The sequence below is a fragment of the Muscardinus avellanarius genome (assembly GCF_963383645.1).
Source record: "Muscardinus avellanarius genome assembly, chromosome: 3".
In the NCBI taxonomy this organism is placed as follows: Eukaryota; Metazoa; Chordata; class Mammalia; order Rodentia; family Gliridae; genus Muscardinus; species Muscardinus avellanarius.
Genome location: NC_137788.1, coordinates 17,018,834 through 17,039,372, shown reverse-complemented (window position 1 = coordinate 17,039,372; position 20,539 = coordinate 17,018,834). Strand labels below are relative to the sequence as shown.

Sequence of the window (20,539 nt, the reverse complement as noted above, 5' to 3'; positions counted from 1 at the left end):
AGGGTGACGATGACCAGCGAGGGTGGCCGTGGCACGCTGATCATCCGCGATGTGAAGGAGGCCGACCAGGGCGCCTACACCTGCGAGGCTATGAACGCACGCGGCATGGTGTTTGGCATTCCCGACGGGGTCCTGGAGCTCATCCCGCAGCGAGGTGCGGCCCGCGGGCAGGCGGGCAGGCGGGGCAGAGCGGGGCCGCCCGTGCCTGCCCAGCGATGGAGCACAGCCCCTCCCCTGCCTCCCAGCAGGCCCTTGTCCTGACGGACACTTCTACCTGGAGCCCAGCGCCTCCTGCCTGCCCTGCTTCTGCTTCGGGGTCACCAGCCTGTGTCAGAGCAGCCGCCGCTTCCGTGACCTGATCCGGTTGCGTTTTGACCAGCCCGATGACTTCAAGGGTGCGTTGCACGCAGGTGCCCGGGGAGGGGGGAGGGGGAAGTGGGCACTGGGCCCTGGCAGACTCAGAGGGGACAGACCGGGCCCAGGGGGCAGAGAGGGATGCAGGATTGCCAAAGAAATGTTGCACTCCGTGAGAAAAACATTTCAGGGGGAGCAAATACTTTTAGTGTTCATACTTGACACTTTCCTGCCGTGGGTCAAAAGGATGGTGGGAGCCAGGCGTGGTGATACGCTCCTGTAATCCCAGTATGTGGAAGGCTGAGACAGGAGGATCGCAGGTTCAAGGCTAGGCCTCAGCAATTCAGCAAGGGCTTCAGCAACTTATTAAGACCGTTTCAAAAATTAAAAAATAAAATTGGGCTGGGGTTGTAGCTCAAAGGTAAGAATGTCCCTGGGTTTAATCCCCAGCACCACAAAAAAAAAAAAAGAAGAAAATAATAAAAAAGAGGACTGCGGGCTCTAGAGTCAGATCCCTGGTTCACATCCAGACTCTGACCCTTGCTGGGCCCTCAGTCACATTTATATCTGGTGTCAGTTTGCCCTTCTATAAAGTGGGGGTGCTGGTGGCTGGGTGTGGTGGCACACACCTATAATTCTAGAGACTCGGGAGACTGATATAGGAGGATCACAATTTCAAGGCCAGCCTCCACAACTTAGCAAGAACTTATCTCAAAAATAATAAATAAAGCCAGGCGTGGTGGTGTACTGTTATCCTAGTACTTGAGAGGCTGAGACAGGAGGATCACAGGTTCAAGACCAGCCTCAGCATTTTAGAGAGACCCTCAATAACCTAGTGAGACCCTGTTTCAGAACAAAAATAAAAATAGGGCTAGGGATGTAGCTTGGAGGCAGAATGCTTCAGGGTTTAATTCTTAGTATTGCGTGCGCGCGCACACACACACACACACACACACACACACACTCGTAATAAAAATAAGGCCAGGCATTGTAGTGTATGCCTGTATTCCTAGCACTTGGGAGGCTGAGACAGAAGTATTGCAGGTTGAAAGCCAGCCTTAGCAACTTAGCGAGGCCCTGTTTCAAAATAAAAAATAAAGTAAGGCTGGGGCTGTAGCTCAGAGGTAGAACACCTCTGAGTTCAATTTCCAGTACCAAAATAAGAATAATAATAGGTAAGTTAATATATCAGTAAAAAAGGTAAGATTCTAACTACCCCCTAGGTTTCTGTAAGGACCTCATGGATTAATGGAAACCACTTGGGATGGGTTACAATCCATGGGAAGCGTCCAGCAAATATTTGTTGATGTCATCTCCATCTCCCCCCCGCCTCTCTTTCTCTCTGCGTCTATGTGTGTGTGTGTCTTTCTCTCTCTCTGTCTCTCTCTCTCTTTTTTTTTTTTTTGTACTGAGGATTAAGCCGAGGGCCATTCTACTTCTGAGCTACACCCCAGCCCTTGTGTGTGTGTGTGTGTGTGTGTGTGTGTGTGTGTGTGTGTTACTGAGGGTGGAACCCAGGGGCTTTTCTACCTCCAGGCTATACTCTTAGACCTATTTTATATTTTATTTGGAAACAGGGTCTCACTAAGTTGCTGAGAACCTCACTAAGTAGCTGAGGCTGGCTTTGAACCTGTACGATCCTCCTGTCTCAGCCTCTCAAGCACGGGGATTACAAGCGTGCGCCACCATGCCTGGCTACACCCCAGCCCTTTTTATTTTGAAGCAGGGTCTAAATTGCTGAGGGTTTCCCTAAAATTGCTGAAGTTGTCCTCAAACCTACGATCCTCCTGTTTCAGCCTCCCAGATACTGGGATTATAGGCATGCATCACCATGCCTGGCTTCTGTTTTTCTCATTCTGAGAGATTGGGAGGGGCCAGTTTCCCCAGAGTATGAGAGCCCAGGCTTTGGTGCCTTCTTAGCTCAGGGCTGTCTGCTTACCACCTTGGACACGTTTTTTGCACTCTCTGGACCTCTTTTCATAAATACAAAGGCTGGCTTGGTCCTCTCCGGCTCTGGGAGGTGGAATGGCAGGGCAGCTAGGAGGAGGAACCTGGACGTCCAGTTGACCTGGGGTCCAGCCATCTGAGGTCAGATAGCTCCCCGTTTTGTTGGACCACATTTGTCGTCACAGAGGAGGAACTGCCTGTGCAAGGCTTTGCTCTTTATGCAGTGAGCCCTCGATGGGTCTCACCTGGTGTGCTCCTTCATGGGTTGAGGGACTAGAGTGTCTTGTACAGAAGTTACCTCCCTAGGTTGTCTGCTAGTGTGTTTAGAATAGCAGGGGCCTCAGCCGGGCGGGCGTGGTGACGCATCTTGTAATCCCAGTACTTGGGAGGCTGAGACGGGGGGGGGGGGGGGGGGGGGTGGGAGGGTCGCAGTTTGCAGCCAGCCTCAGCTACTTAGTGAGACCCTCTGCAACTTCGTGAGACCTTGTTTCAAAAAGTAAAGAATGAAAAAATAGGGCTGGGGGTATAACTCAGAGGTAGAATGCCCCTAGGTTCCATCCCCAGTACCGCCAAAAAAAAAAAAAAAAAAAAAAAAGAACAAGAATATCAGGGGCCTCCTTTGCTGCACACACAGTTGGTGCCGTGGCTTGGCATGAACAGTGAACGGGCGGTGGTACCTGCAAAGTCAGGGCTGTTCTGTGGTTTTCAGGTGGGAGCCTTGAGGCTCCAGGAGGCTGAGTGCTTCCCTGGGGTCACAACCACTTACAGGGGTTATCTGATTGGAATGTGGTTGATCCGGTGGGTAAGGATTCCAGGCTGACTAGGTGGTCTGTGTGTGAATGTTAGCCAGGTGGAGGGGCCCTAAAAGAATCCCCAGGAGGGAGGAAGAAGGCAGGCTGGGGCCGTGGAGCCTGGACTGGGGGAGTATGTGGTCATTCTGCAGATGAGGGGCTGGACCCCATAATTGCCATGGGGCACATTCAGGATTAAGGGGAGACACTTTGGGCAGACAGATGTGGATTCAGTGTATGGGAGAACTATCTAAAAACTGGCCGGTCCTAATGGCATATGCTTATAATTTCAGTACTTGAAAGGCTGGACCGGAGGATTGTGGGTTCTAGACAAGCCTTGGCAATTTAGCAAGATTTTCAGAAACCTAGCAAGACCCCATTTCAAAACAAAAATAAAAAGGATTGAGGGTATAGCTCAGAGGTAAAACACCCCTGGGTTCGATCTCCAGTAACACACACCACACATCACACCACACCACACCATACCCCCCCACTCACGTCAGAACTGTCCAGAGGCAGGAGAGACTGCCTTAGGAGGTAATGAGCTCCCCACCCATTAGAGCTGTGTGGTCCACTTTGGAGTCACTAGCTGTTTGTGACTATTTAAATGCAAATAATTCAGTTCCTCCGCTGTACTAACCGTGTCTCCAGTGAGCACCATATTGGAGCGTGCGGACACAACCTTCCCGACATCACAGCAAGTGCTGGGGAAGGCGCTGCCCTGGAGACCAGAATCCCGTCAAAGGGATAATTCGAAGAGGCGGCCACTGTTAATACCTTTTATAGACAAAGAAACCGAGACCTCTGCCCAGGCTCCTACATCTGAAGCATGCCGCCCCCAGTTGGGTTCCTGGCCTCCACTCTGGGCAGCTCTCTGCTGCCCCCACTGGGCTGCTCAGGCCTGACGCAGCAGTTAGCTCAGCAAGCAGAAGGTTCTAAGAGCCCTGCAGACTCCCCTCACCTCCCATCCCTGCCAACTCCCCGCCACCCATCACTCTGCCCTGTTGGCTTCCCAGAACAAGGGCTGCTTCAAAACTTGGGGAGAAAAGAAAGATGGAAAAGAAACTTGGCCTTTTCTTAACTTTGGGAGAGAGACAGTCTTTTTTTTTTTTTTTTTTTTCAATACTGGGAATGGAATCCAGGGTCATTCTACCTCGGAGCTACACCCCCAGCCCTATTTTTTATTTTATTTTTTATTTTTTTTTGAAACAGGGACTCACTAAATTGCAGAGGGCCTCACAAAGTAGTGAGGCTGGCCACAAACCTGTGATCCTCCTGTCTCAGCCTCCCAAGTACCGAGATCACAAGAGTATGATGCCACCACACCTGGCTAAAGTCTTTTTTAAATTATTTATTTATTTATTTATTTATTAGTACTGGGGATTGAACCCAGGGGCATTCTACTTCCGAGTTACACCTCCAGGGCCTCATTAGGTTGCTGAGACTTGCTAAGTTGCAAGAGTCTGGCCTTGAACCTGTGATCTTCCTGCCTCAGCCTCCCAAATACTGGACTTATGGGTGTGTGCCACACAGCCAGATCCAAAGTCTTTTCTCAATCAGATTTTCCCCTGAGCTGGACGTGATGGCTCATACCTGTCTTTCCAGTACTTGGGAGCCTGAGACAGGAGGATCACAGGTTCAAAGCCAGTCTTGGCAACTTCAAGGCCCTCAGCAACTTTGACACCCTGTTTTCAAATAAAACATATAAAATAGGTCTGTGTATCTGGGTGTGGTGGTGCACGCTTGTAACCCAGTATTTAGGAGGCTGAGATAGGATCGCGGTTCGTGGACAGCCTCAGCTACTATTTAGTGAGGCTCTTTGCAACTCAGTGAGACCCCGTTTCAAAATAAAGAATAAAATATAGAGATGGGGGTGTAACTTGAAGGTAGAATGACCCTGGGATCCATCCCCAGAACTGCAAAAAAATAAAAATGAAAATAAATAAAATAGGCTGTGGAAGTAGCTCAGAGACAGAAAGCCCCTGAGTTCAGTCCTTAGTACCACACACACAAAAACTCCCCCAGAACTTTTTCACCTTCTCATCTCCCCAACCCCAGATGAATGTTCTGGGGTGTGTGTGCTACAGTCCTCACCCCTCCTTTTGCCCCCCTCAGGTGTTAACGTGACGATGCCCGCGCAGCCAGGCACGCCGCCCCTGTCCTCCACGCAGCTGCAGATTGACACCACGCTGCAGGAGTTCCAGCTGGTGGACCTGTCACGCCGCTTCCTCGTCCATGACTCTTTCTGGGCTCTGCCTGAGCAGTTTCTGGGCAACAAGGTGCGGGACGGGGAAAGGCTGAGCTCCTCCCACCATGTTGGCGCTCTGAAGCTGGTGGGGAGAGGGTAGACACAGCTCTGGGGGAGGAATTATAGTGGCTTATGTGTGCAGGGTAAGGTCTCTGCCCGCCACTCTTACATAGCCTTGGAAAGAGCTGGATCTCCTTCTCCAGGGAGCCTTCCCTAACCACCCCCGCTCCAGGGCTGGGTTGAGCGTCCCCACCATGGCCTTCCTGGGCATAGATAGCATTGCGTTGCCCCTGCTATGGAGCCTGCATCTCAGCCTCCTCGCTGTGCCCAGCTCAGCTCCGGGTACACAGCAAGCACCGGGACAGGGCGAGGGAGAAAGGAGGCCTGGACGTGGCAGCCATGGAGGATGTAGTGGGCATCCAGTGTGCCTCCAGTCACCTGCCCCAACCCATCCTGTCTCTGTCAGGTGGACTCCTACGGTGGATCTCTGAGCTACAAGGTGCGCTATGAGCTGGCGCGCGGCCCGCTGGAGCCGGTGGAGCGGCCCGATGTGGTCCTGGTGGGTGCTGGGCATCGCCTCCTCTCCCAAGGCCACAAGCCCACCCAGCCTGGGGCCCTGAACCAGCGCCAGGTCCAGCTCTCAGAGGTGGGTGACACCCAAGTTCCCAGGGCCACAGGGGGATGCAGGCTGGAGAGGGAGTGCCAACACGTGACCCTCCCCACCTCGCTGGCATGCAGGAGCACTGGGTGCACGAGTCCGGCCGGCCAGTGCAGCGGGCGGAGATGCTGCAGGTGCTGCAGGGCCTGGAGGCCGTGCTCATCCAGACAGTGTACAATGGCAAGATGGCCAGCGTGGGCTTGAGTGACATTGCCATGGACACCACCGTCAGCCACGCCACCAGCCACGGCCGTGCCCACAGCGTGGAGGAGTGCAGGTGCCTGCCCCGGCAGGGCTGGAGACCGCGGGGACCCGACAAGGGTGGAGGGGAACGGCGAGGCCTCAGCGTGCCTGAGCTGTTCTCTTGGTCCTGCGCCCACAGGTGCCCCGTCGGCTACTCTGGCTTGTCCTGCGAGAGCTGCGATGCCCACTTCACCCGGGTGCCTGGAGGGCCCTACCTAGGCACCTGCTCTGGCTGCAACTGTAACGGCCATGCCAGTGCCTGTGATCCTGTGTACGGCCACTGCCTGGTGAGTAGTGCCGGCCTGCGGTCGGGGCAGCGGCAGGGGCAGGTGTGAGGCTCCCTTGTGCCCTAAGCTCAGCACGAGCCTCCGGAACGACTGCTGTGGCTGCGACATAAGCTATCAGGACCTCTTGATGCCTTAGCAAAGATAGTGTCCAGCCGGGCACGGTGGCGCAGGCCTGTAATCCTAGTACTTGGGAGGCTGAGACAGGAGGATCGCAGGTTTGAGGACACCCTCAGAAAGTTGTGAGACTCTCATCAACCTAGTGAGTCCTTGTTTTCAAATAAGAAATAAAGTCAATCTAGGGGTGTAATACTAAGGTAGAAGGCCTTTGTGTTCCATCCCCAGTACCATAAAAAGAGAAAGAGCGTTGGGGGTGGGTACAGACATGGGAGGCAAAGGTCTTCCATCCTGGCCACACTAATCCTGGTTGTGTAAACCATGAGCCTTCTGAACACATCCCCAGGGGAAGGGGGCCTAGATACCATACTCTGCCTCTTAAGAATTGTGGAGAGAAGCTGGGTGCAGTGGTGCATACCTGTAATCCTACTACTTGGGAGGCTGAAATAGGAGGATCACAGGTTTGAGGCCATCCTCAGCAACTTAGTGAGACTCTCAGCTACTTTGTGAGAACTTGTTTCAAAACAAAAAAATAAAAAGCCAGGCATGGTGGCACACGCCTGTAATCCCAGCATTTGGGAGGCTGAGACTAGAGGATCGTGGTTCACGGACAGCCTCAGCTACTTAGTGAGGCCCTGTTTCAAATTTAAAATAATAAAAAATAGGACAGGGGGGGGTGTATCTTGGAGGTCGAATGCCCCTGGGTTCCATCCCCAGACCCGAAAAAAAAAAAAAAAAAAAAAAAAATATATATATATATATATATATATATATAATTTAAAAAATTAAAAAGGGCTGTGAGTGTAGTTCAGAAGTAGAATGCCTCTGCTTTCAATCCATAGTAGTAGTAGAAGTAGTAATGGAAAAATAAGAACTCAGATTGTAGAGCTGACAGAAGGGAAGGCTCAAGGCGGTCAGAATTATTATCTCCAAATTCCTGGACAGCTGTCAGGGTGGCGGAGTGGACCGCCCAGACAACTGGCCAGTGGGTGCAGATCGAAAGAGGATGGCGGGTTTAGGTCCGTATAAAGTGGGCGTTCAGAATCATCTGTGGGGCGGCGAGCGCCCCGTCATCGGGAAGAAGCTGCAGCTGCATGCGCGCGTCCCTGGAGCTGGGGATGGCGGCCGCGGCCCAGGCGGCCCAGGTCCCTCTGCAGAACCTGACCGCGCCCTGCCCTCCCTCCTAGAACTGCCAGCACAACACGGAGGGACCGCAGTGCAACATGTGCAAGGCCGGCTTCTTCGGGGATGCCACGAAGGCCACGGCCACTGCCTGCCGGCCCTGCCCTTGCCCGTACATCGATGCCTCCCGCAGGTCAGGCTCAGCTCACAGGGGGACGCTGGGCAGGAGGCGCTGGCCATGGGGGTGGGAGACCTGGGTTTAAATCCCAACCTGGTCACTAGTTGCCTTGTGCCCCTCAGCCTCCCGGGGCCTCAGTTTCCCTTTCTCCGTAACGGGCCCATCTGCCTTCCTGTGGTTGCTGTGGGGCTACAGATCAAGAGCACGTGGGAAGCCAGGTGTGGTAGCACACGCCTGTAATTCCAGTATTCCGAAGGCGGAGACAGGAGGCTCCCAGTTTGCAGGCCAGCCTCGTCAATTTAGCGAGACACTCAGGAACTGAGTGAGACCCTGTTTCACAATTTTTAAAAATAAAATAGGCCGGGTGTGGTGGCGCACGCTTGTAATCCCCGCGCTTGGGAGGCAGAGACAGGAGGATCGCGCAGGTTCGAAGCCAGCCGCGCGCGCTGGCTTAGGAGACCCTGTTTCCAAATAAAAATGTAAAAATAGGTCTGGGAGTGTAGCCCGGAGGTAGAAAGGCTTCCAGGAACCCCAGTACCACCAACAATTTAAAAAAAATTAAAAATAAATAAATAAAATAAAATAGGACCAGGCATGGTGGCGCATGCCTGTAACCCCAGTACTTGGGAGGCTAAGACAGGAGGGTCACAGGTTCAAAGCCAGCCTCAGCAATGTAGTGAGACTCTCAGGAACTTAACAAAACCTTGTTTCAGAATAAAAAGTAAAAAGGGCTAGGGGTGTACCCCTGAGGTGGAATGCCTCTTGAGTTCAATCCCCAGTACCAAAAAACAAAACCACCCTGATGGGAGGGCAGAGGTGGGCTGTGTGCCTGTGGAGTGCTGTGTCTACGTGGACAGCTGTCGTCCTTTCGGCAAGGAGTGCAAGGCCTGGCCCCAGCCCTGCCCACTTGATACCCACAGATTCTCAGACACCTGCTTCCTGGACACGGATGGCCAAGCCACGTGTGACGCGTGTGCCCCCGGCTACACGGGCCGCCGCTGCGAGAGGTGGGTCAGCTTGCAGGGCCGGGGATTGGGCGTGCAGGCGGGCGTGGAAGGGGCTACTCATAGCCCCTCTTTCCCCAGCTGTGCACCTGGATACGAGGGCAACCCCATCCAGCCTGGCGGGAAGTGCAAGCTCACCAGTAAGTACCGCGGCCCTGTCTCTCGGCACCCATCCCTCCCCACCCAGCCAGGCCCTGGATGCTTGGGGCACCTGACTCTGTCTACCCTGCCAACACCTGCCTGTGCCCCCAGACCAGGAGATTGTGCGCTGTGATGAGCGGGGCAGCATGGGGACTGCTGGAGAGGCCTGCCGCTGTAAGGTATGAGCCCCGGGCCTTGGGAGGAGGGAGCTGCCGTCCTTTTCTGCTGTCTTGGCGGTGTGTGGTGGCCTCTCTGGAGAGCCGTGTGCCTGGTCGGCTAGTCTTTCACACGGAGAGGCGCCTGGTCTTGGGTGGGAGCATTGGCTAAGGGGTCAGGTGACCTGAATTCACGTCCCAGCCATTCTCTGTGCAGCCGCTGTCCACACTGCACCTCGTCTTTACTGCACGGGTGGTCCTCATGTTGGCACTGTGGTAGAGGTGTTGGGAAGCCCGGTTTGTGAATGAGGAGGCTCAGAGAAGGGCCATCGCTTACATTAAGAATGGGAGTAAGCAGAGCCTCCGAGAAGGGCCATGGCTTGCACTGAGTGGGAGAAAGCCGGGTGTGCTGGCGCACGCCTGTAATCCCAGCATTCGGGAGGCTGAGATGGGAGGACCGTGGCTTGTGGACAGCCTCAGCTACTTAGGCCTTTTGCAACTCCGTGAGACTCTCTTTCAAAATAAAAAATAAAAAATAGGGCTGGGCGTGTCCCTCGGAGGTAGAAGGGCCCTGGGTTCCATCTTCAGTACCACCAAAAAAAAAAAAAAGAGTGGGAGAAGCTAGAAGCTGGTCATGGCAGCACATCCTGTAATCCCAGTTCTTGGAAGGCTAAGATGGGGGGACCCCAAGTTTGAGGCCAGCTTCAGCAATTTAGGGAGACTCTCAGAAACTTAACTGAAACTTTGTTGCAAAATAAAAAATAAAATAGGGTCAGGGGAGATAGTTGGGAGGTAGAATGCCCTGGGTTCAACCAGTACCAAAAAAAGAAAAGAAAAGAAAGTGGGAGGATCTAGTGTCCAGGGAGAAGACTGGAAAGATTCTCCAGAGCCAGTGAGCAAGCCGAGTGGACTTGTGTCAGTCATTTCACACCCTGAGCCTCAGTTTCCTTGGAAGAAGCCTTGAGATATCTGTATCTACCCTCCCAAAGCACTTAGGGGAGTTAAATGAGGTAGTAACTGAAGATAAACTATAACAGTGCATGGAATGCACCATAAGTTACGACAGTAATTGCTTTAATCAAGTTGCTTATTTTATTTTATTTTTTATTTTTATTTTTTTATTTTGGTGGTACTGGGGTTCCTGGAAGCCCTTCTACCTCCGGGCTACACCCCCAGACCTATTTTTACATTTTTATTTGGAAACAGGGTCTCCTAAGCCAGCGCCTGCGGCTGGCTTCGAACCTGCGCGATCCTCCTGTCTCTGCCTCCCAAGCGCGGGGATTACAAGCGTGCGCCACCACGCCCAGCTAAGTTGCTTATTTTAAATCTAAACTTCCTCACGGGCCCCCTGACAGGCAAAGGGAAAAGGGGAAAAAATGGTTGCCAGAGCTCCCACTGGCTGGGAGTTATCTTGCAGATGGTGACGCCTCATCTGTGCACTCTCTCTTTTCTTTTTTTTTTCTTTTTTTTTTTTTTTTTTTGCGGGTCTGGGGATGGAACCCAGTGGCATTCAACATCCAAGCTACACCCCCTGCCCTGTTTTTTTATTCTTTATTTTGAAACCGGGTCTCACTGAGTTGCAAAGGTCCTCACTAAGTAGCTGAGGCTGTCCACGAACCGCGATCCTCTGGGTCTCAGCCTCCCGAAAGCTGGGATTACAAGTGTACACCACCACACCCGGGCCGTGTGCTCTGGCAGCCTAAGTCCATCTAGGCTGGGCCGAGCCTGTGAGCTACGGCAGCCCCTCCCACGGGCTGTCCTGCAGCTCCCAGCTCTGTGCCTGCAGAACAACGTGGTGGGACGCTTGTGCAACGAGTGTGCGGACGGCTCCTTCCACCTAAGCACCCGGAACCCCGACGGCTGCCTCAAGTGCTTCTGCATGGGCGTCAGCCGACAGTGCACCAGCTCCTCCTGGAGCCGCGCCCAGGTACCCACGGAGCGCGCAGGAGGGCGGGCCAGGGCCCGTCCCAGGCCACGGCCCCACCTTGTCCCTTGTCTCCTCGCAGGTGCTCGGGGCCTCCGAGGAGCCCACTGCCTTCAGCCTGACCGACGCCGCAGGCACCCACACCACCAGCGAGGGCATCTCGTCCCCCGTGCCCGGGGAGCTGGTCTTCTCTGCCTTCCACAGCCTCCTGTCTGGACCCTACTTCTGGAACCTCCCTTCAAGCTTCCGGGGGGACAAGGTGGGTGGAGTGGGAAGGGGAGAGGAACTGGGCAGGGCATGAAGGAGCTGGCCAGAGCAGTGGCAGTCCCCGCTGAGCATCTGTCCGCCTGGTGTCCCAGGTAACCTCCTATGGAGGGGAGCTGCGCTTCACGGTGACCCAGCGGCCCCAGCCCAGCGCCACGCCCCTGCACAGGCAGCCGCTGGTGGTTCTGCAGGGCAACGGCATCATGTTGGAGCACCACGCCGCCCGCGAGCCCAGCCCCGGCCAGCCCAGTGCCTTCACAGTGCCCTTCCGGGAGGTGAGCACCCGCCCGGCAGCCCCCCTGGGTGGGGGTCAGGCCCTGCTCTTTCTTGGGGACCGCAGTGCATGGTGTGTCAGGGTCCAAGCTCGTGTCCTTCCCTCCGTAGCAAGCATGGCAGCGGCCTGACGGACAGCCGGCCACGCGGGAGCACCTGCTGATGGCCCTGGCAGGCATCGACGCCCTCCTGATCCGTGCATCCTACAGCCAGCAGGACGCCGAGAGCAGGTGTCTGGGCCGGGCTCAAGTAGGGAGGGGCTCTGTCAACTAGGGGCTCAGCGGCCGTTTTTAGTTTTTATTTTTTTAGTAATAGCGATTGAACTCAGAGGTATTCTGTCCCATTCCTATTTTACCTTTTATTTTGAAACAGTCTTGCTAAGTTGCTGATGTTGGTCTCCAGCCTGCAGTCCTCCTTTCTCAGCCTCCCAAGTACTGGGTCCACGGGCGAGCACCACCATACCTGACTTTCCGTGGCTTCCTCTGCCTCATTTTCCCTATCCGTAAGGCGGAGATTCTACCATTGCCTCCTAATGGGGCTTGTCTTGGGTCAGGCTTGCTGGACGGGCCATGCAGGTCTGGCCCCGGCCCCCTCCCTTGGGAACAGTGGCAAGTCGATGGCCCCGCGGTGGCCTCTTACTTGGAGGCGAAGGGCTTCTGTGCTTTGCATCCACCGGGGAAAACCAGGTTGCGGGACCTGTCTGGGCAAGGACGGGCCGCGCTTAGGAAGAAGCTGCAGCTTTTAGGAGGTGTGCCCCGTTAGCCACAGCTGCGGGGGGCTGGCTCAGCCAGGGACACACAGCGTGGTGACAGCTATCGGGAGGACGTGCGCTGATGGGGTCTAGGTGACACCCTAACTCACTCAGGCAACTTGTCGCTCTCAGGGTCGCCGACATCAGCATGGACGTGGCCGTGCCCGAGAGCACTGGCCAGGACCCTGCGCTGGAGGTGGAACAGTGCACCTGCCCGCCTGGGTACCGGGGCCCATCCTGCCAGGTGAGCCTGGCCACCACCGGCTGGCCAGCCCCCCATGTGCCCAGGGCCCCTCCTCCTCTACCCCTCTCCACCTCCCCGCCCCCAGCCCAGTGCCCTCTGCCGTCTTCCCACCTCCAGGACTGCGACACGGGCTACACACGCATGCCCAGCGGCCTCTACCTGGGCACCTGTGAACGCTGCAGCTGCCACGGCCACTCAGAGGCCTGTGAGCCCGAGACAGGTGCCTGCCAGGTGAGTCCCGCCCTTCTTCCTCCCCGCCCCAGCAACTGAGGCCCCCGGGACCCCACCTCAACCCACGTACCATCCCCCAGGGCTGCCAGCACCACACAGAGGGCCCCCGGTGTGAGCAGTGCCAGCCAGGATACTACGGGGATGCCCAGCGGGGGACGCCACAGGACTGCCAGCCCTGCCCGTGCTACGGAGTGCCCTCTGCCGGCCAGTGCGTCCAGCCCCCTCTCCACTTTGAAACATCCACCGTCCCTGTCCTCATTCCTTCCCTCCTGGACCCCGATTAGAGGCAGCATCAATCCTGGCTCATGCTTACGCCTGCCTGGGGCGTCACCTGGTGGGAGATGCCCCTCGCCCTCAGGGCTGGAGCATCCTCACCTGTGACGGTGGACAGTCGCTTGTGCGGCCTCAGCCAGATGACATGTGTGGCCCTCACGGCACGTGCCCCTTCCTCCCCTCCCTCCCTGGTCCTGGGGAGGGTCCAGGGACAGTGCCGCCCTCCTCACTGGGAACTCGTCCCCCTCTCAGGGCTGCCCACACCTGCTTTCTGGACACAGACGGCCACCCCACCTGTGACTCCTGCTCACCAGGCCACAGTGGGCGTCACTGTGAGAGGTGAGGAAGATGGCGGTGGGCATGTAGAGGACTGGGGAGGGGGCCACCCCTAGAGTCCTCAAGTGGGCCCAGCCCCCTGTCCAGGAGAAACCAGGGCTCCCACTGTCTCGCACCGGCCCCCAAAGGCAGTCAGCTCCCCTTGGAGCCTGCAGTTCCCCTCCGAGCCCTGGCACCTCTGCCCTGCCCAGGCCAGGACTTCCCATGAGGTCCCTCCTCCTGCCTAAGGGTCCAGGCTCCAGGTCTCATGGTGCTCACTCACTGGCCTCGGCTTGCCCCTGCTCTTTTCCCACCTGTTTCCCTGTCTGTAAAATGGGTAGATTAGGCCTACTGTCTTCGGCTCCACCACAAGCCTGGGCTCCCTGCAGGTGGTCCAGTGTCCCCCTTTCTCTCCCTCTCTGCAGGTGTGCTCCAGGTTACTACGGCAACCCCAGCCAGGGCCAGCCATGCCGGAGTGAGTAGGGTTGTAGCGCTGGGGATGCCCCAGGTGTCTGGCTGCCCATTCTCCTGGTGATGTGATGGAGGGCAAGTGGCTTGGCCTTTCTGAGCCTCAGTTCCATCATCTATCACCTGGGGGCAGGACAAGCCCCTGCATTCTAGGGCTTTCCAAGAGTGCAGAGCACCTGCCTCAGCAACGGATGGTCACTCCCTCTCCCCACGCCGAGTTGCAGGCTCAGAGGGCAGTGGGAATGGGGATGCTTGGCGGTGGGTTTGGGGCTCCAGTTGTGGCTTCCCTCCACCTCAGGAGACAGCCAGGTGCCAGATGAGACCGGCTGTGGCTGTGACCCCCAGGGCAGCATCAGCAGCCAGTGCGATGCCTCCGGTCAGTGCCAGTGTAAGGTGAGTGTCCCGCGCTGGCCGGGAGGGGAGCTGGGCGGCACCCAGGACTGCTGCAGGGGGCTGGGGAGGCTGACCTCAGAGGCTGCAGGGGTGCAGACCCTCCAGCCCCATGCACACCCTTGCATTCGTCCTCCCAGGCACAGGTGGAGGGCCCCACCTGCAGCCAGTGCCGGCCCCACCACTTCCACCTGAGCGCCAGCAACCGCGACGGCTGCCTGCCCTGCTTCTGCATGGGCGTCACGCAGCAGTGCGCCAGCTCCTCCTACACTCGTCACCTGGTGAGGGTCTGCCGCCCCTGCCCCTTGTAGAGGCAGATTAGAGCTGGTCCCAGCTGCCTACAAGGACGCCCTGCCCGCACCCCGTGCTGGCCCATCTCAGCGCCGAGCCCAGCGCCTCTCGTCCTCCACCTTGTCCTCCCCACTCCCCCAGCACCCCTCTTGTCCTCTTCCTCTCCCAGGCCTGGTCTCAACAAGCCCCCATTTCCTGCCCTGACACCCTCGGCATCCCGCCGCCCCCTCCCAGCGGTGCCTGCCCCATGCTAGACTGACGCCTCGGCCTCCCTCTGCTCCCAGATCCACACCCGCTTTGCCCCTGGGGACTTCCAAGGCTTCGCCCTGGTGAACCCACAGCGAAACAGCCGCCTGACCGGCGGCTTCACCGTGGAGCCTGTGCCGGAGGGCACCCAGCTCTCCTACAGCAACTTTGCCCAACTTGGCCATGAGTCCTTCTACTGGCAGCTGCCGGAGACCTACCAAGGGGACAAGGTGGGCTGCAAACCCTCTCCGAGTGCCAGCTCTGAGCCAGGCCCTGCTGGGCACCGGGGTCCCTGGTGACTCAGACATGAGCTTAGTCCAGAGCAGTGTGGCCTGGCGGGCAGCTGTCTGCTACGTGCCTGTCACCTCGTGGTTCGGTGGGTGGCCTTTGGGGACCAGCAAACATTGATCTGAATCTCAGCTCTGCTGTCTACCAGCGGGACGCCTGATAATCCTCAGCTCCAGGGAGCGGGGAGGCCTGGAGACAGCCGGCGCATACTAAGTGTTCAGCTGTTAAGGATTAGGAGCTTTCCTGCCAGTTTCAAAGAGCAGGTCCCAGGCCAGGCCCTTGAAACACAAGGACAAAGGAGACACGGTTTCAGTTCCATTCATTTGCTCCCTCAGAATTCACTTATTTAACACTGCAGGCTCTGTGCTTGGTATTGGGCATTGGAATTGTTATAGGTCATACTTATGGAGTCATACTTACTATGTATGGGCTAGCTACTGTGCCCAGCACTTTGATGTGTCAGAAGTCACAACCGTATGAGCCAGGTGCTGCCAGTGCTGTCTTTCATAACCAAGAGAACTAAGGAGAGAGGCTAGGGAACTCACCAAAGTCCCCCAGCTGGTAGGCGGCAATGATAGGATTCAAACCCAGGTCAGAAGCCGGGCGTGGTGGTGCACACCTGAATTCTCAATATCTGGGAGGCTGAGACAGGAGGATCTCGGGTTTAAGACCAGCCTCAGCAACTTAGCAAGGTCTTATTTCAAAATAAAAATAGGGCTGAGAATGTAACTTGGAGGTAGAATGCCCCTGGGTTCTATCTCTAGTACTTAAAAAAAAAAAAAGAAAATTGCTGGTGAGAGATGAGATTGTCTTTTCTGCTCCTAAAGTGTGGTGTGGGGAATGTTCTTCAAGCAGCCATGACCAACCTGTGTGCCCCCGGGGGAGATGGAGCTTGGCGTAGGTGTCCCCTGCCGGTAGAGACCCGTGCTAAAGCAGCGTACCCCCAGGGACACTTGGGGGCCTGTGAGGCTGCCCTATCCCTGCTCCTTGGACAGAGCCAGGTACCCCCACACACACACAGCCTCTTGTAGCGCTGGCTGCCTTCTGGTCTCTTCTCCTTCCTCGGGTTTCCTCTCTCCTGGCCTCTTCGTCACTCTGTCCTGCAGTACTCAGATCTCTCTCTGTCTCCTCTCCTTTCTCTGGGCCCCACAGAGGGAGGCGTACTTTGCGCGGATGCGCCGGGCTCACCAGGTAGGCCCTCTCTGTGATGGTGTGCAGCTGGTGTGACGTGGGCATGGTGTGTTCCTGGATGCCCTCAGCCCTGATGTCAGTGCCCGAAACAGTGCGGGTCTGCATGAGCCCAAGCTGTCTCTGGTGGCCCCAGGGCCACATGCCTCTCCTCGCCGCAGCACCAACCCTCTGAGATCAGGACTGTGACCAAAGCGGCAGGGAAACTAACTGTGTGCTAACCCCCATGGCTACATCTGGGCCCCCAGTTTCTCAAGGCAAACTTCACTAACCCGCCCCCTCCCATGTACATGCCCCATCAGGCAGCCTGGAGTAACCCCTGAGTGGCAGCCCAGACAGGGAGCATGCATGTCTCCCCTGTGTGACCCCTGGGGCCACAGGTCCATGGGAAGAGGACCCTGCCGTGGCCCCGGCTCTGGGACCCCAGGAAGGCTGAACTAGCCTGTGACCTCCATCCCATTAGAACCGCACATCCCTCTCAGAGGAGCAGTGGCGGGCAGCCGCGGCAGCTGGGAGGACCCTGGGCCCCCCAGAGGGCAGGGGCTGGGCACAGCAGGCATCACAGGTAACCAGGCCTGGCTGGGGCAAGCTGCGTCTGGGGCCCCAGGGAGTGAGCCTAAATTAGAACCCAGTCTTTCTGGGCCATCTTCCCCCCATGCCAGCCCAGGCCCAGCCCAGTGCCCCACCCACTCAAGAACCGTGATTGGCTGGGGTTGGTACCACCGGCCCACATGGAGATCAGGCCCCAGGAACAACTTCCCCTACCCCGAGTGCCACTGGGACTTTCTCCAGGACTCCGGCCTTGGTGTACATAGCTGCCTGCCTCTCTTGCTGGGCACCTCAGGAGGGCCTCTCCCCAGAATCCTAGCCCATCGTGAGGACCCCACCAGGTTCCAGAGGGACAGTGTCAGAGCAGCAGGCTTTAGCCTTGTGTCTAGATGGCACAGAGATGGGACTGTGGGCCTGGTGTGGACAGAGCCCTGTGGACTACCTTTCTGTCCCTCTCTGCTCCTTTCCTCCTTCTTTCCTCTCCCGCTCCCCAGGTGGACGAGGCCCAGAGGCGGATGGATGCTGAGATCTGGCAGCTCCTAGCCAGCTTTGCTGCCCACCCCCAGCCCCCTCCCCGGGGGCTCCACCCTCAGCCCCAGCCTGCAGCAGCTGCTCTGAGGGCAGCCCCCTGGTCCTCCTCCTCCTCCTCCTCCTCCTCCTCCTCCTCCTCCTCCTCTTCCTTCTCGTCTTCTCTGTCTTCCCCTTCAAGCTCTCAGGTATGTGCAAGGCACCTCCAGGGCACCTCCACCACCACACTCTACACATGAGTCACTTCTGAACCAGTTTCACAGCTTCCAGCACTACCCAGACTATTATTTACGTCCAAATTTCCCGTTAAGTCAATCATATACCAACTTGATCATGCTAGTTAGACATTTTAAAAATAGACATGCAGAAAGGCAGTACATCTTAAATGTTTATTGGTGTGCTGCTTCAACCTGGGGGGGTCACACCACCTACGGGGAGATGCATGCCCAGGCCATGCCCAGAGGGGGTAGCTGGGAACCAGCAGGGTGGGGAAGCAAGTTGCCCAAAGATCAGGCTAGTCCAAGCCGCTGGGCAGGGTGGGTCTGTGCCTCTGCCCCCCAGTTGTGACCACACCCACACCCCAGCTCTCACTCACTCCTGCCCTTCTGTCCCAGTTTTCTCTCTCCTACGAAGGCTTCTCTCTGCTTCCTGGAAACCTCTATTATTGGCAGCTGCCCCGAGCCTTCCTGGGGGACAAGGTAACAAGGAGTTGGGAGGGTCCCTGGGAGTCTGAGTATCAGAGGGCCTTTGTCAGCCCTTCATGACACAGTAGGTAGATTGAGGTCTATGGGGGTCCCCATGCGGCTCTGCGTTCACCTCCAGCCAGAACCCCCGCAGAGGGACTGCGGCCCTCCCAGCACCCCTTCCCTGTGCTCCGTGACCTCGTGTCCCGCGGCTGACCTGCCTCATGGTACCATAGTTGTTCTTTCCAGAAGCATTAATTACTGGCTGTGTCGTGTGCGGGCAGAAGAGGCCTTGGCCTCCCGGAGCATTATTTTTACTCCTGTTTGTAGATAAGGAAAATAAGGCTCAGAGAAGTCAAGTGCCTTTTCCAAAGACGTACAGCCAATAGGGCTGGACTCTGAGCCCAATCGTCCAGACTGCAGAGCCTTCTTCCTTAATCATTTGTGACACGCGTCCCTGACCTGCTAGGAAGTTGCTCCTGGCCATGGCTATGAACCTGGGGTCCCCACAGTAAACAGGAAGCCAGTTGTTCCCATTGTTTTGTGGTTATGCCCCCAAGTTCTTTAGCACACCCCGAGTTTATGGCAAACAGCCCCAGGGCCTGTGTAGCTCAGAGCCTAGCGTGTAGTCAGTGGGTGGTTGATATGCTCACCATCTGAACACACACACGCGAGCAAAGAGTGGGCCTAACAGCATGGCTTTGGGCTGACCGCATGCCCTAGTGACCCAGGAGAGAAAGGAAACTCCAGCGGGACAGAGCTGGGGCCTTGGCTGCCCACATGCACAGGAACTCTTCTAGGCCTGCCTGCCTGCAAACACCCGTAACAAGGAATCTATTCTTAGGCAACTGCAGAGTTCTGGGATGTCTAGCATCGGGCAAGCCGATCCAGGGGCTCATAGGACATTATCTTAGTGTCCTTTGCCAGCTTTTCATCTGACCAGGAGAAGATGTGCCAGGCTCCTATGCCCCTCGCCAGTGGGGGGAGACTGGCCAGGCCCGGCTCTTCCTCCACAGAAGGAAGAGGGACAGGCCCTTGAAATGAGCACCCGTCGTTCTTTCGAGAGAACCAGGGCACGGTGTGCAGGAAAAGGGAAATGGGTTGGGTCGACAGGAAGCACCGTGCTGGAGGCGAGGCCTCTGGGGCCACCCTCTGCCCACCCGGTAGCTGATAATTCCAGACCTTGGCCCACTCCTCAAAGGTGGCCACTGTTATTATTACCCTTGCCTGCTTTGTGGAAAATTCCTCTAAATGAGAAGGGGCTTGGAGGTATTGGCTGGCTCTGGCAGGCAACCAAAAAAGGCCCCTCCAAGTCCTGCACATGTGTGAGCTGAGGAGGAACTGGCACACGGGCGCAGGAGGCTCACGAGGCCCTGCCCCTGCCCTGCTGCACCCCGCACACTCCAGCAGGGCCTGGCAGCCTGTGACGCTGACCTCTCTCGCAGGTGGCAGCCTACGGTGGGAAGCTGCGATACACCCTCGCCTATAGGGCGGGACCGCAGGGCAGCCTGCTCTCTGACCCCGACGTCCAGATCACGGTGAGCTCTGGGCCTCCACGGCGGCCAGGCAGAGGGGAGGTGGCAACACTTCACAATCTGTTCTTCAGCGTGTCCGGCATGCGGCTGGCCTGACACGGGAGAGGGGTAGGCCCACTCTCGCCACCTGGATGGACACAACCCAGGCCGAGGCCCGCCGCAGGGTGTGGAGGGCAGTGGGCAGGGGCCAGACTCCTCTGGGCATGTGTGCTTGGGGAGCAGAGCACTGGGAGGCCAGGTGGAGTGGAAAGGCTGGGCTGGTGGGGGAGCCCCTTCCCTCGAGAGCCCCCCAGCTCTCCTCCTGATCCTGCCGGTGTCCCCCAGGGCAACAACATCATGCTGGTGGCCTCGCAGCCGGCACTACTAGGCCCTGAGAAGAAGAGCTACGAGATGGTCTTCCGAGAGGTGAGCTGCCCAGGACCACTGGGTCTGAGGCTACCCCACCCTCGCCCTGGCTGGGAGCCCGGCTTTGATGGGGTTACCCCTCATCCCTTCTCCTCCTTCCCTCCCAGCCCCAGAAGACAGAAGGATGGGGCTGCAGGAGCGGCCTGCAAAGCCCAACATCCTCACCCACCCTTGCCGTCCCCAACCCAGGAATTCTGGCGCCGGCCCGACGGGCAGCCAGCCACCCGGGAACACCTGCTGATGGCACTGGCTGACCTGGACGAACTCCTGGTCCGGGCCACGTTCTCCTCGGTGCCCCTGGCAGCCAGCATCAGCGCTGTCAGCCTGGAGGTGGCCCAGCCCGGGCCCTCCAATGGACCCCGGGCCCTAGAGGTGGAGGAGTGCCGCTGTCCTCCCGGCTACATCGGCCTGTCCTGCCAGGTGAGTGTGTGGCTGGTCCAGTCGCCCCTAG

General features: G+C 57.1%; 1 protein-coding gene across 3 annotated transcripts in view; it reads left to right on the top strand.

Moving 5' to 3' along the window:
- The window catches only part of HSPG2 (heparan sulfate proteoglycan 2), a gene marked incomplete at both ends in the record, with an annotated part of 105,486 nt that overhangs the window by 45,282 nt on the left and 39,665 nt on the right, over positions 1 to 20,539 (top strand). For 2 of the 3 annotated variants that reach the window (XM_080692400.1, XM_080692399.1), the window contains 25 exons: positions 3 to 154; positions 249 to 395; positions 5,208 to 5,371; positions 5,807 to 5,986; positions 6,079 to 6,275; positions 6,381 to 6,528; positions 7,830 to 7,957; positions 8,863 to 8,949; positions 9,028 to 9,086; positions 9,199 to 9,266; positions 11,029 to 11,169; positions 11,249 to 11,425; positions 11,526 to 11,705; positions 11,815 to 11,933; positions 12,587 to 12,698; positions 12,816 to 12,929; positions 13,010 to 13,137; positions 13,455 to 13,541; positions 13,943 to 13,992; positions 14,284 to 14,378; positions 14,516 to 14,656; positions 14,951 to 15,142; positions 19,594 to 19,686; positions 20,008 to 20,088; positions 20,278 to 20,508. In XM_080692400.1, the coding sequence (XP_080548526.1) occupies positions 3 to 154; positions 249 to 395; positions 5,208 to 5,371; positions 5,807 to 5,986; positions 6,079 to 6,275; positions 6,381 to 6,528; positions 7,830 to 7,957; positions 8,863 to 8,949; positions 9,028 to 9,086; positions 9,199 to 9,266; positions 11,029 to 11,169; positions 11,249 to 11,425; positions 11,526 to 11,705; positions 11,815 to 11,933; positions 12,587 to 12,698; positions 12,816 to 12,929; positions 13,010 to 13,137; positions 13,455 to 13,541; positions 13,943 to 13,992; positions 14,284 to 14,378; positions 14,516 to 14,656; positions 14,951 to 15,142; positions 19,594 to 19,686; positions 20,008 to 20,088; positions 20,278 to 20,508 (3,271 nt within the window). Of the gene's footprint in view, positions 1 to 2; positions 155 to 245; positions 396 to 5,207; positions 5,372 to 5,806; positions 5,987 to 6,078; positions 6,276 to 6,380; positions 6,529 to 7,829; positions 7,958 to 8,862; positions 8,950 to 9,027; positions 9,087 to 9,198; positions 9,267 to 11,028; positions 11,170 to 11,248; positions 11,426 to 11,525; positions 11,706 to 11,814; positions 11,934 to 12,586; positions 12,699 to 12,815; positions 12,930 to 13,009; positions 13,138 to 13,454; positions 13,542 to 13,942; positions 13,993 to 14,283; positions 14,379 to 14,515; positions 14,657 to 14,950; positions 15,143 to 19,593; positions 19,687 to 20,007; positions 20,089 to 20,277; positions 20,509 to 20,539 lie in introns of all 3 variants that reach the window. The other variant, XM_080692398.1, reaches the window with a different exon arrangement.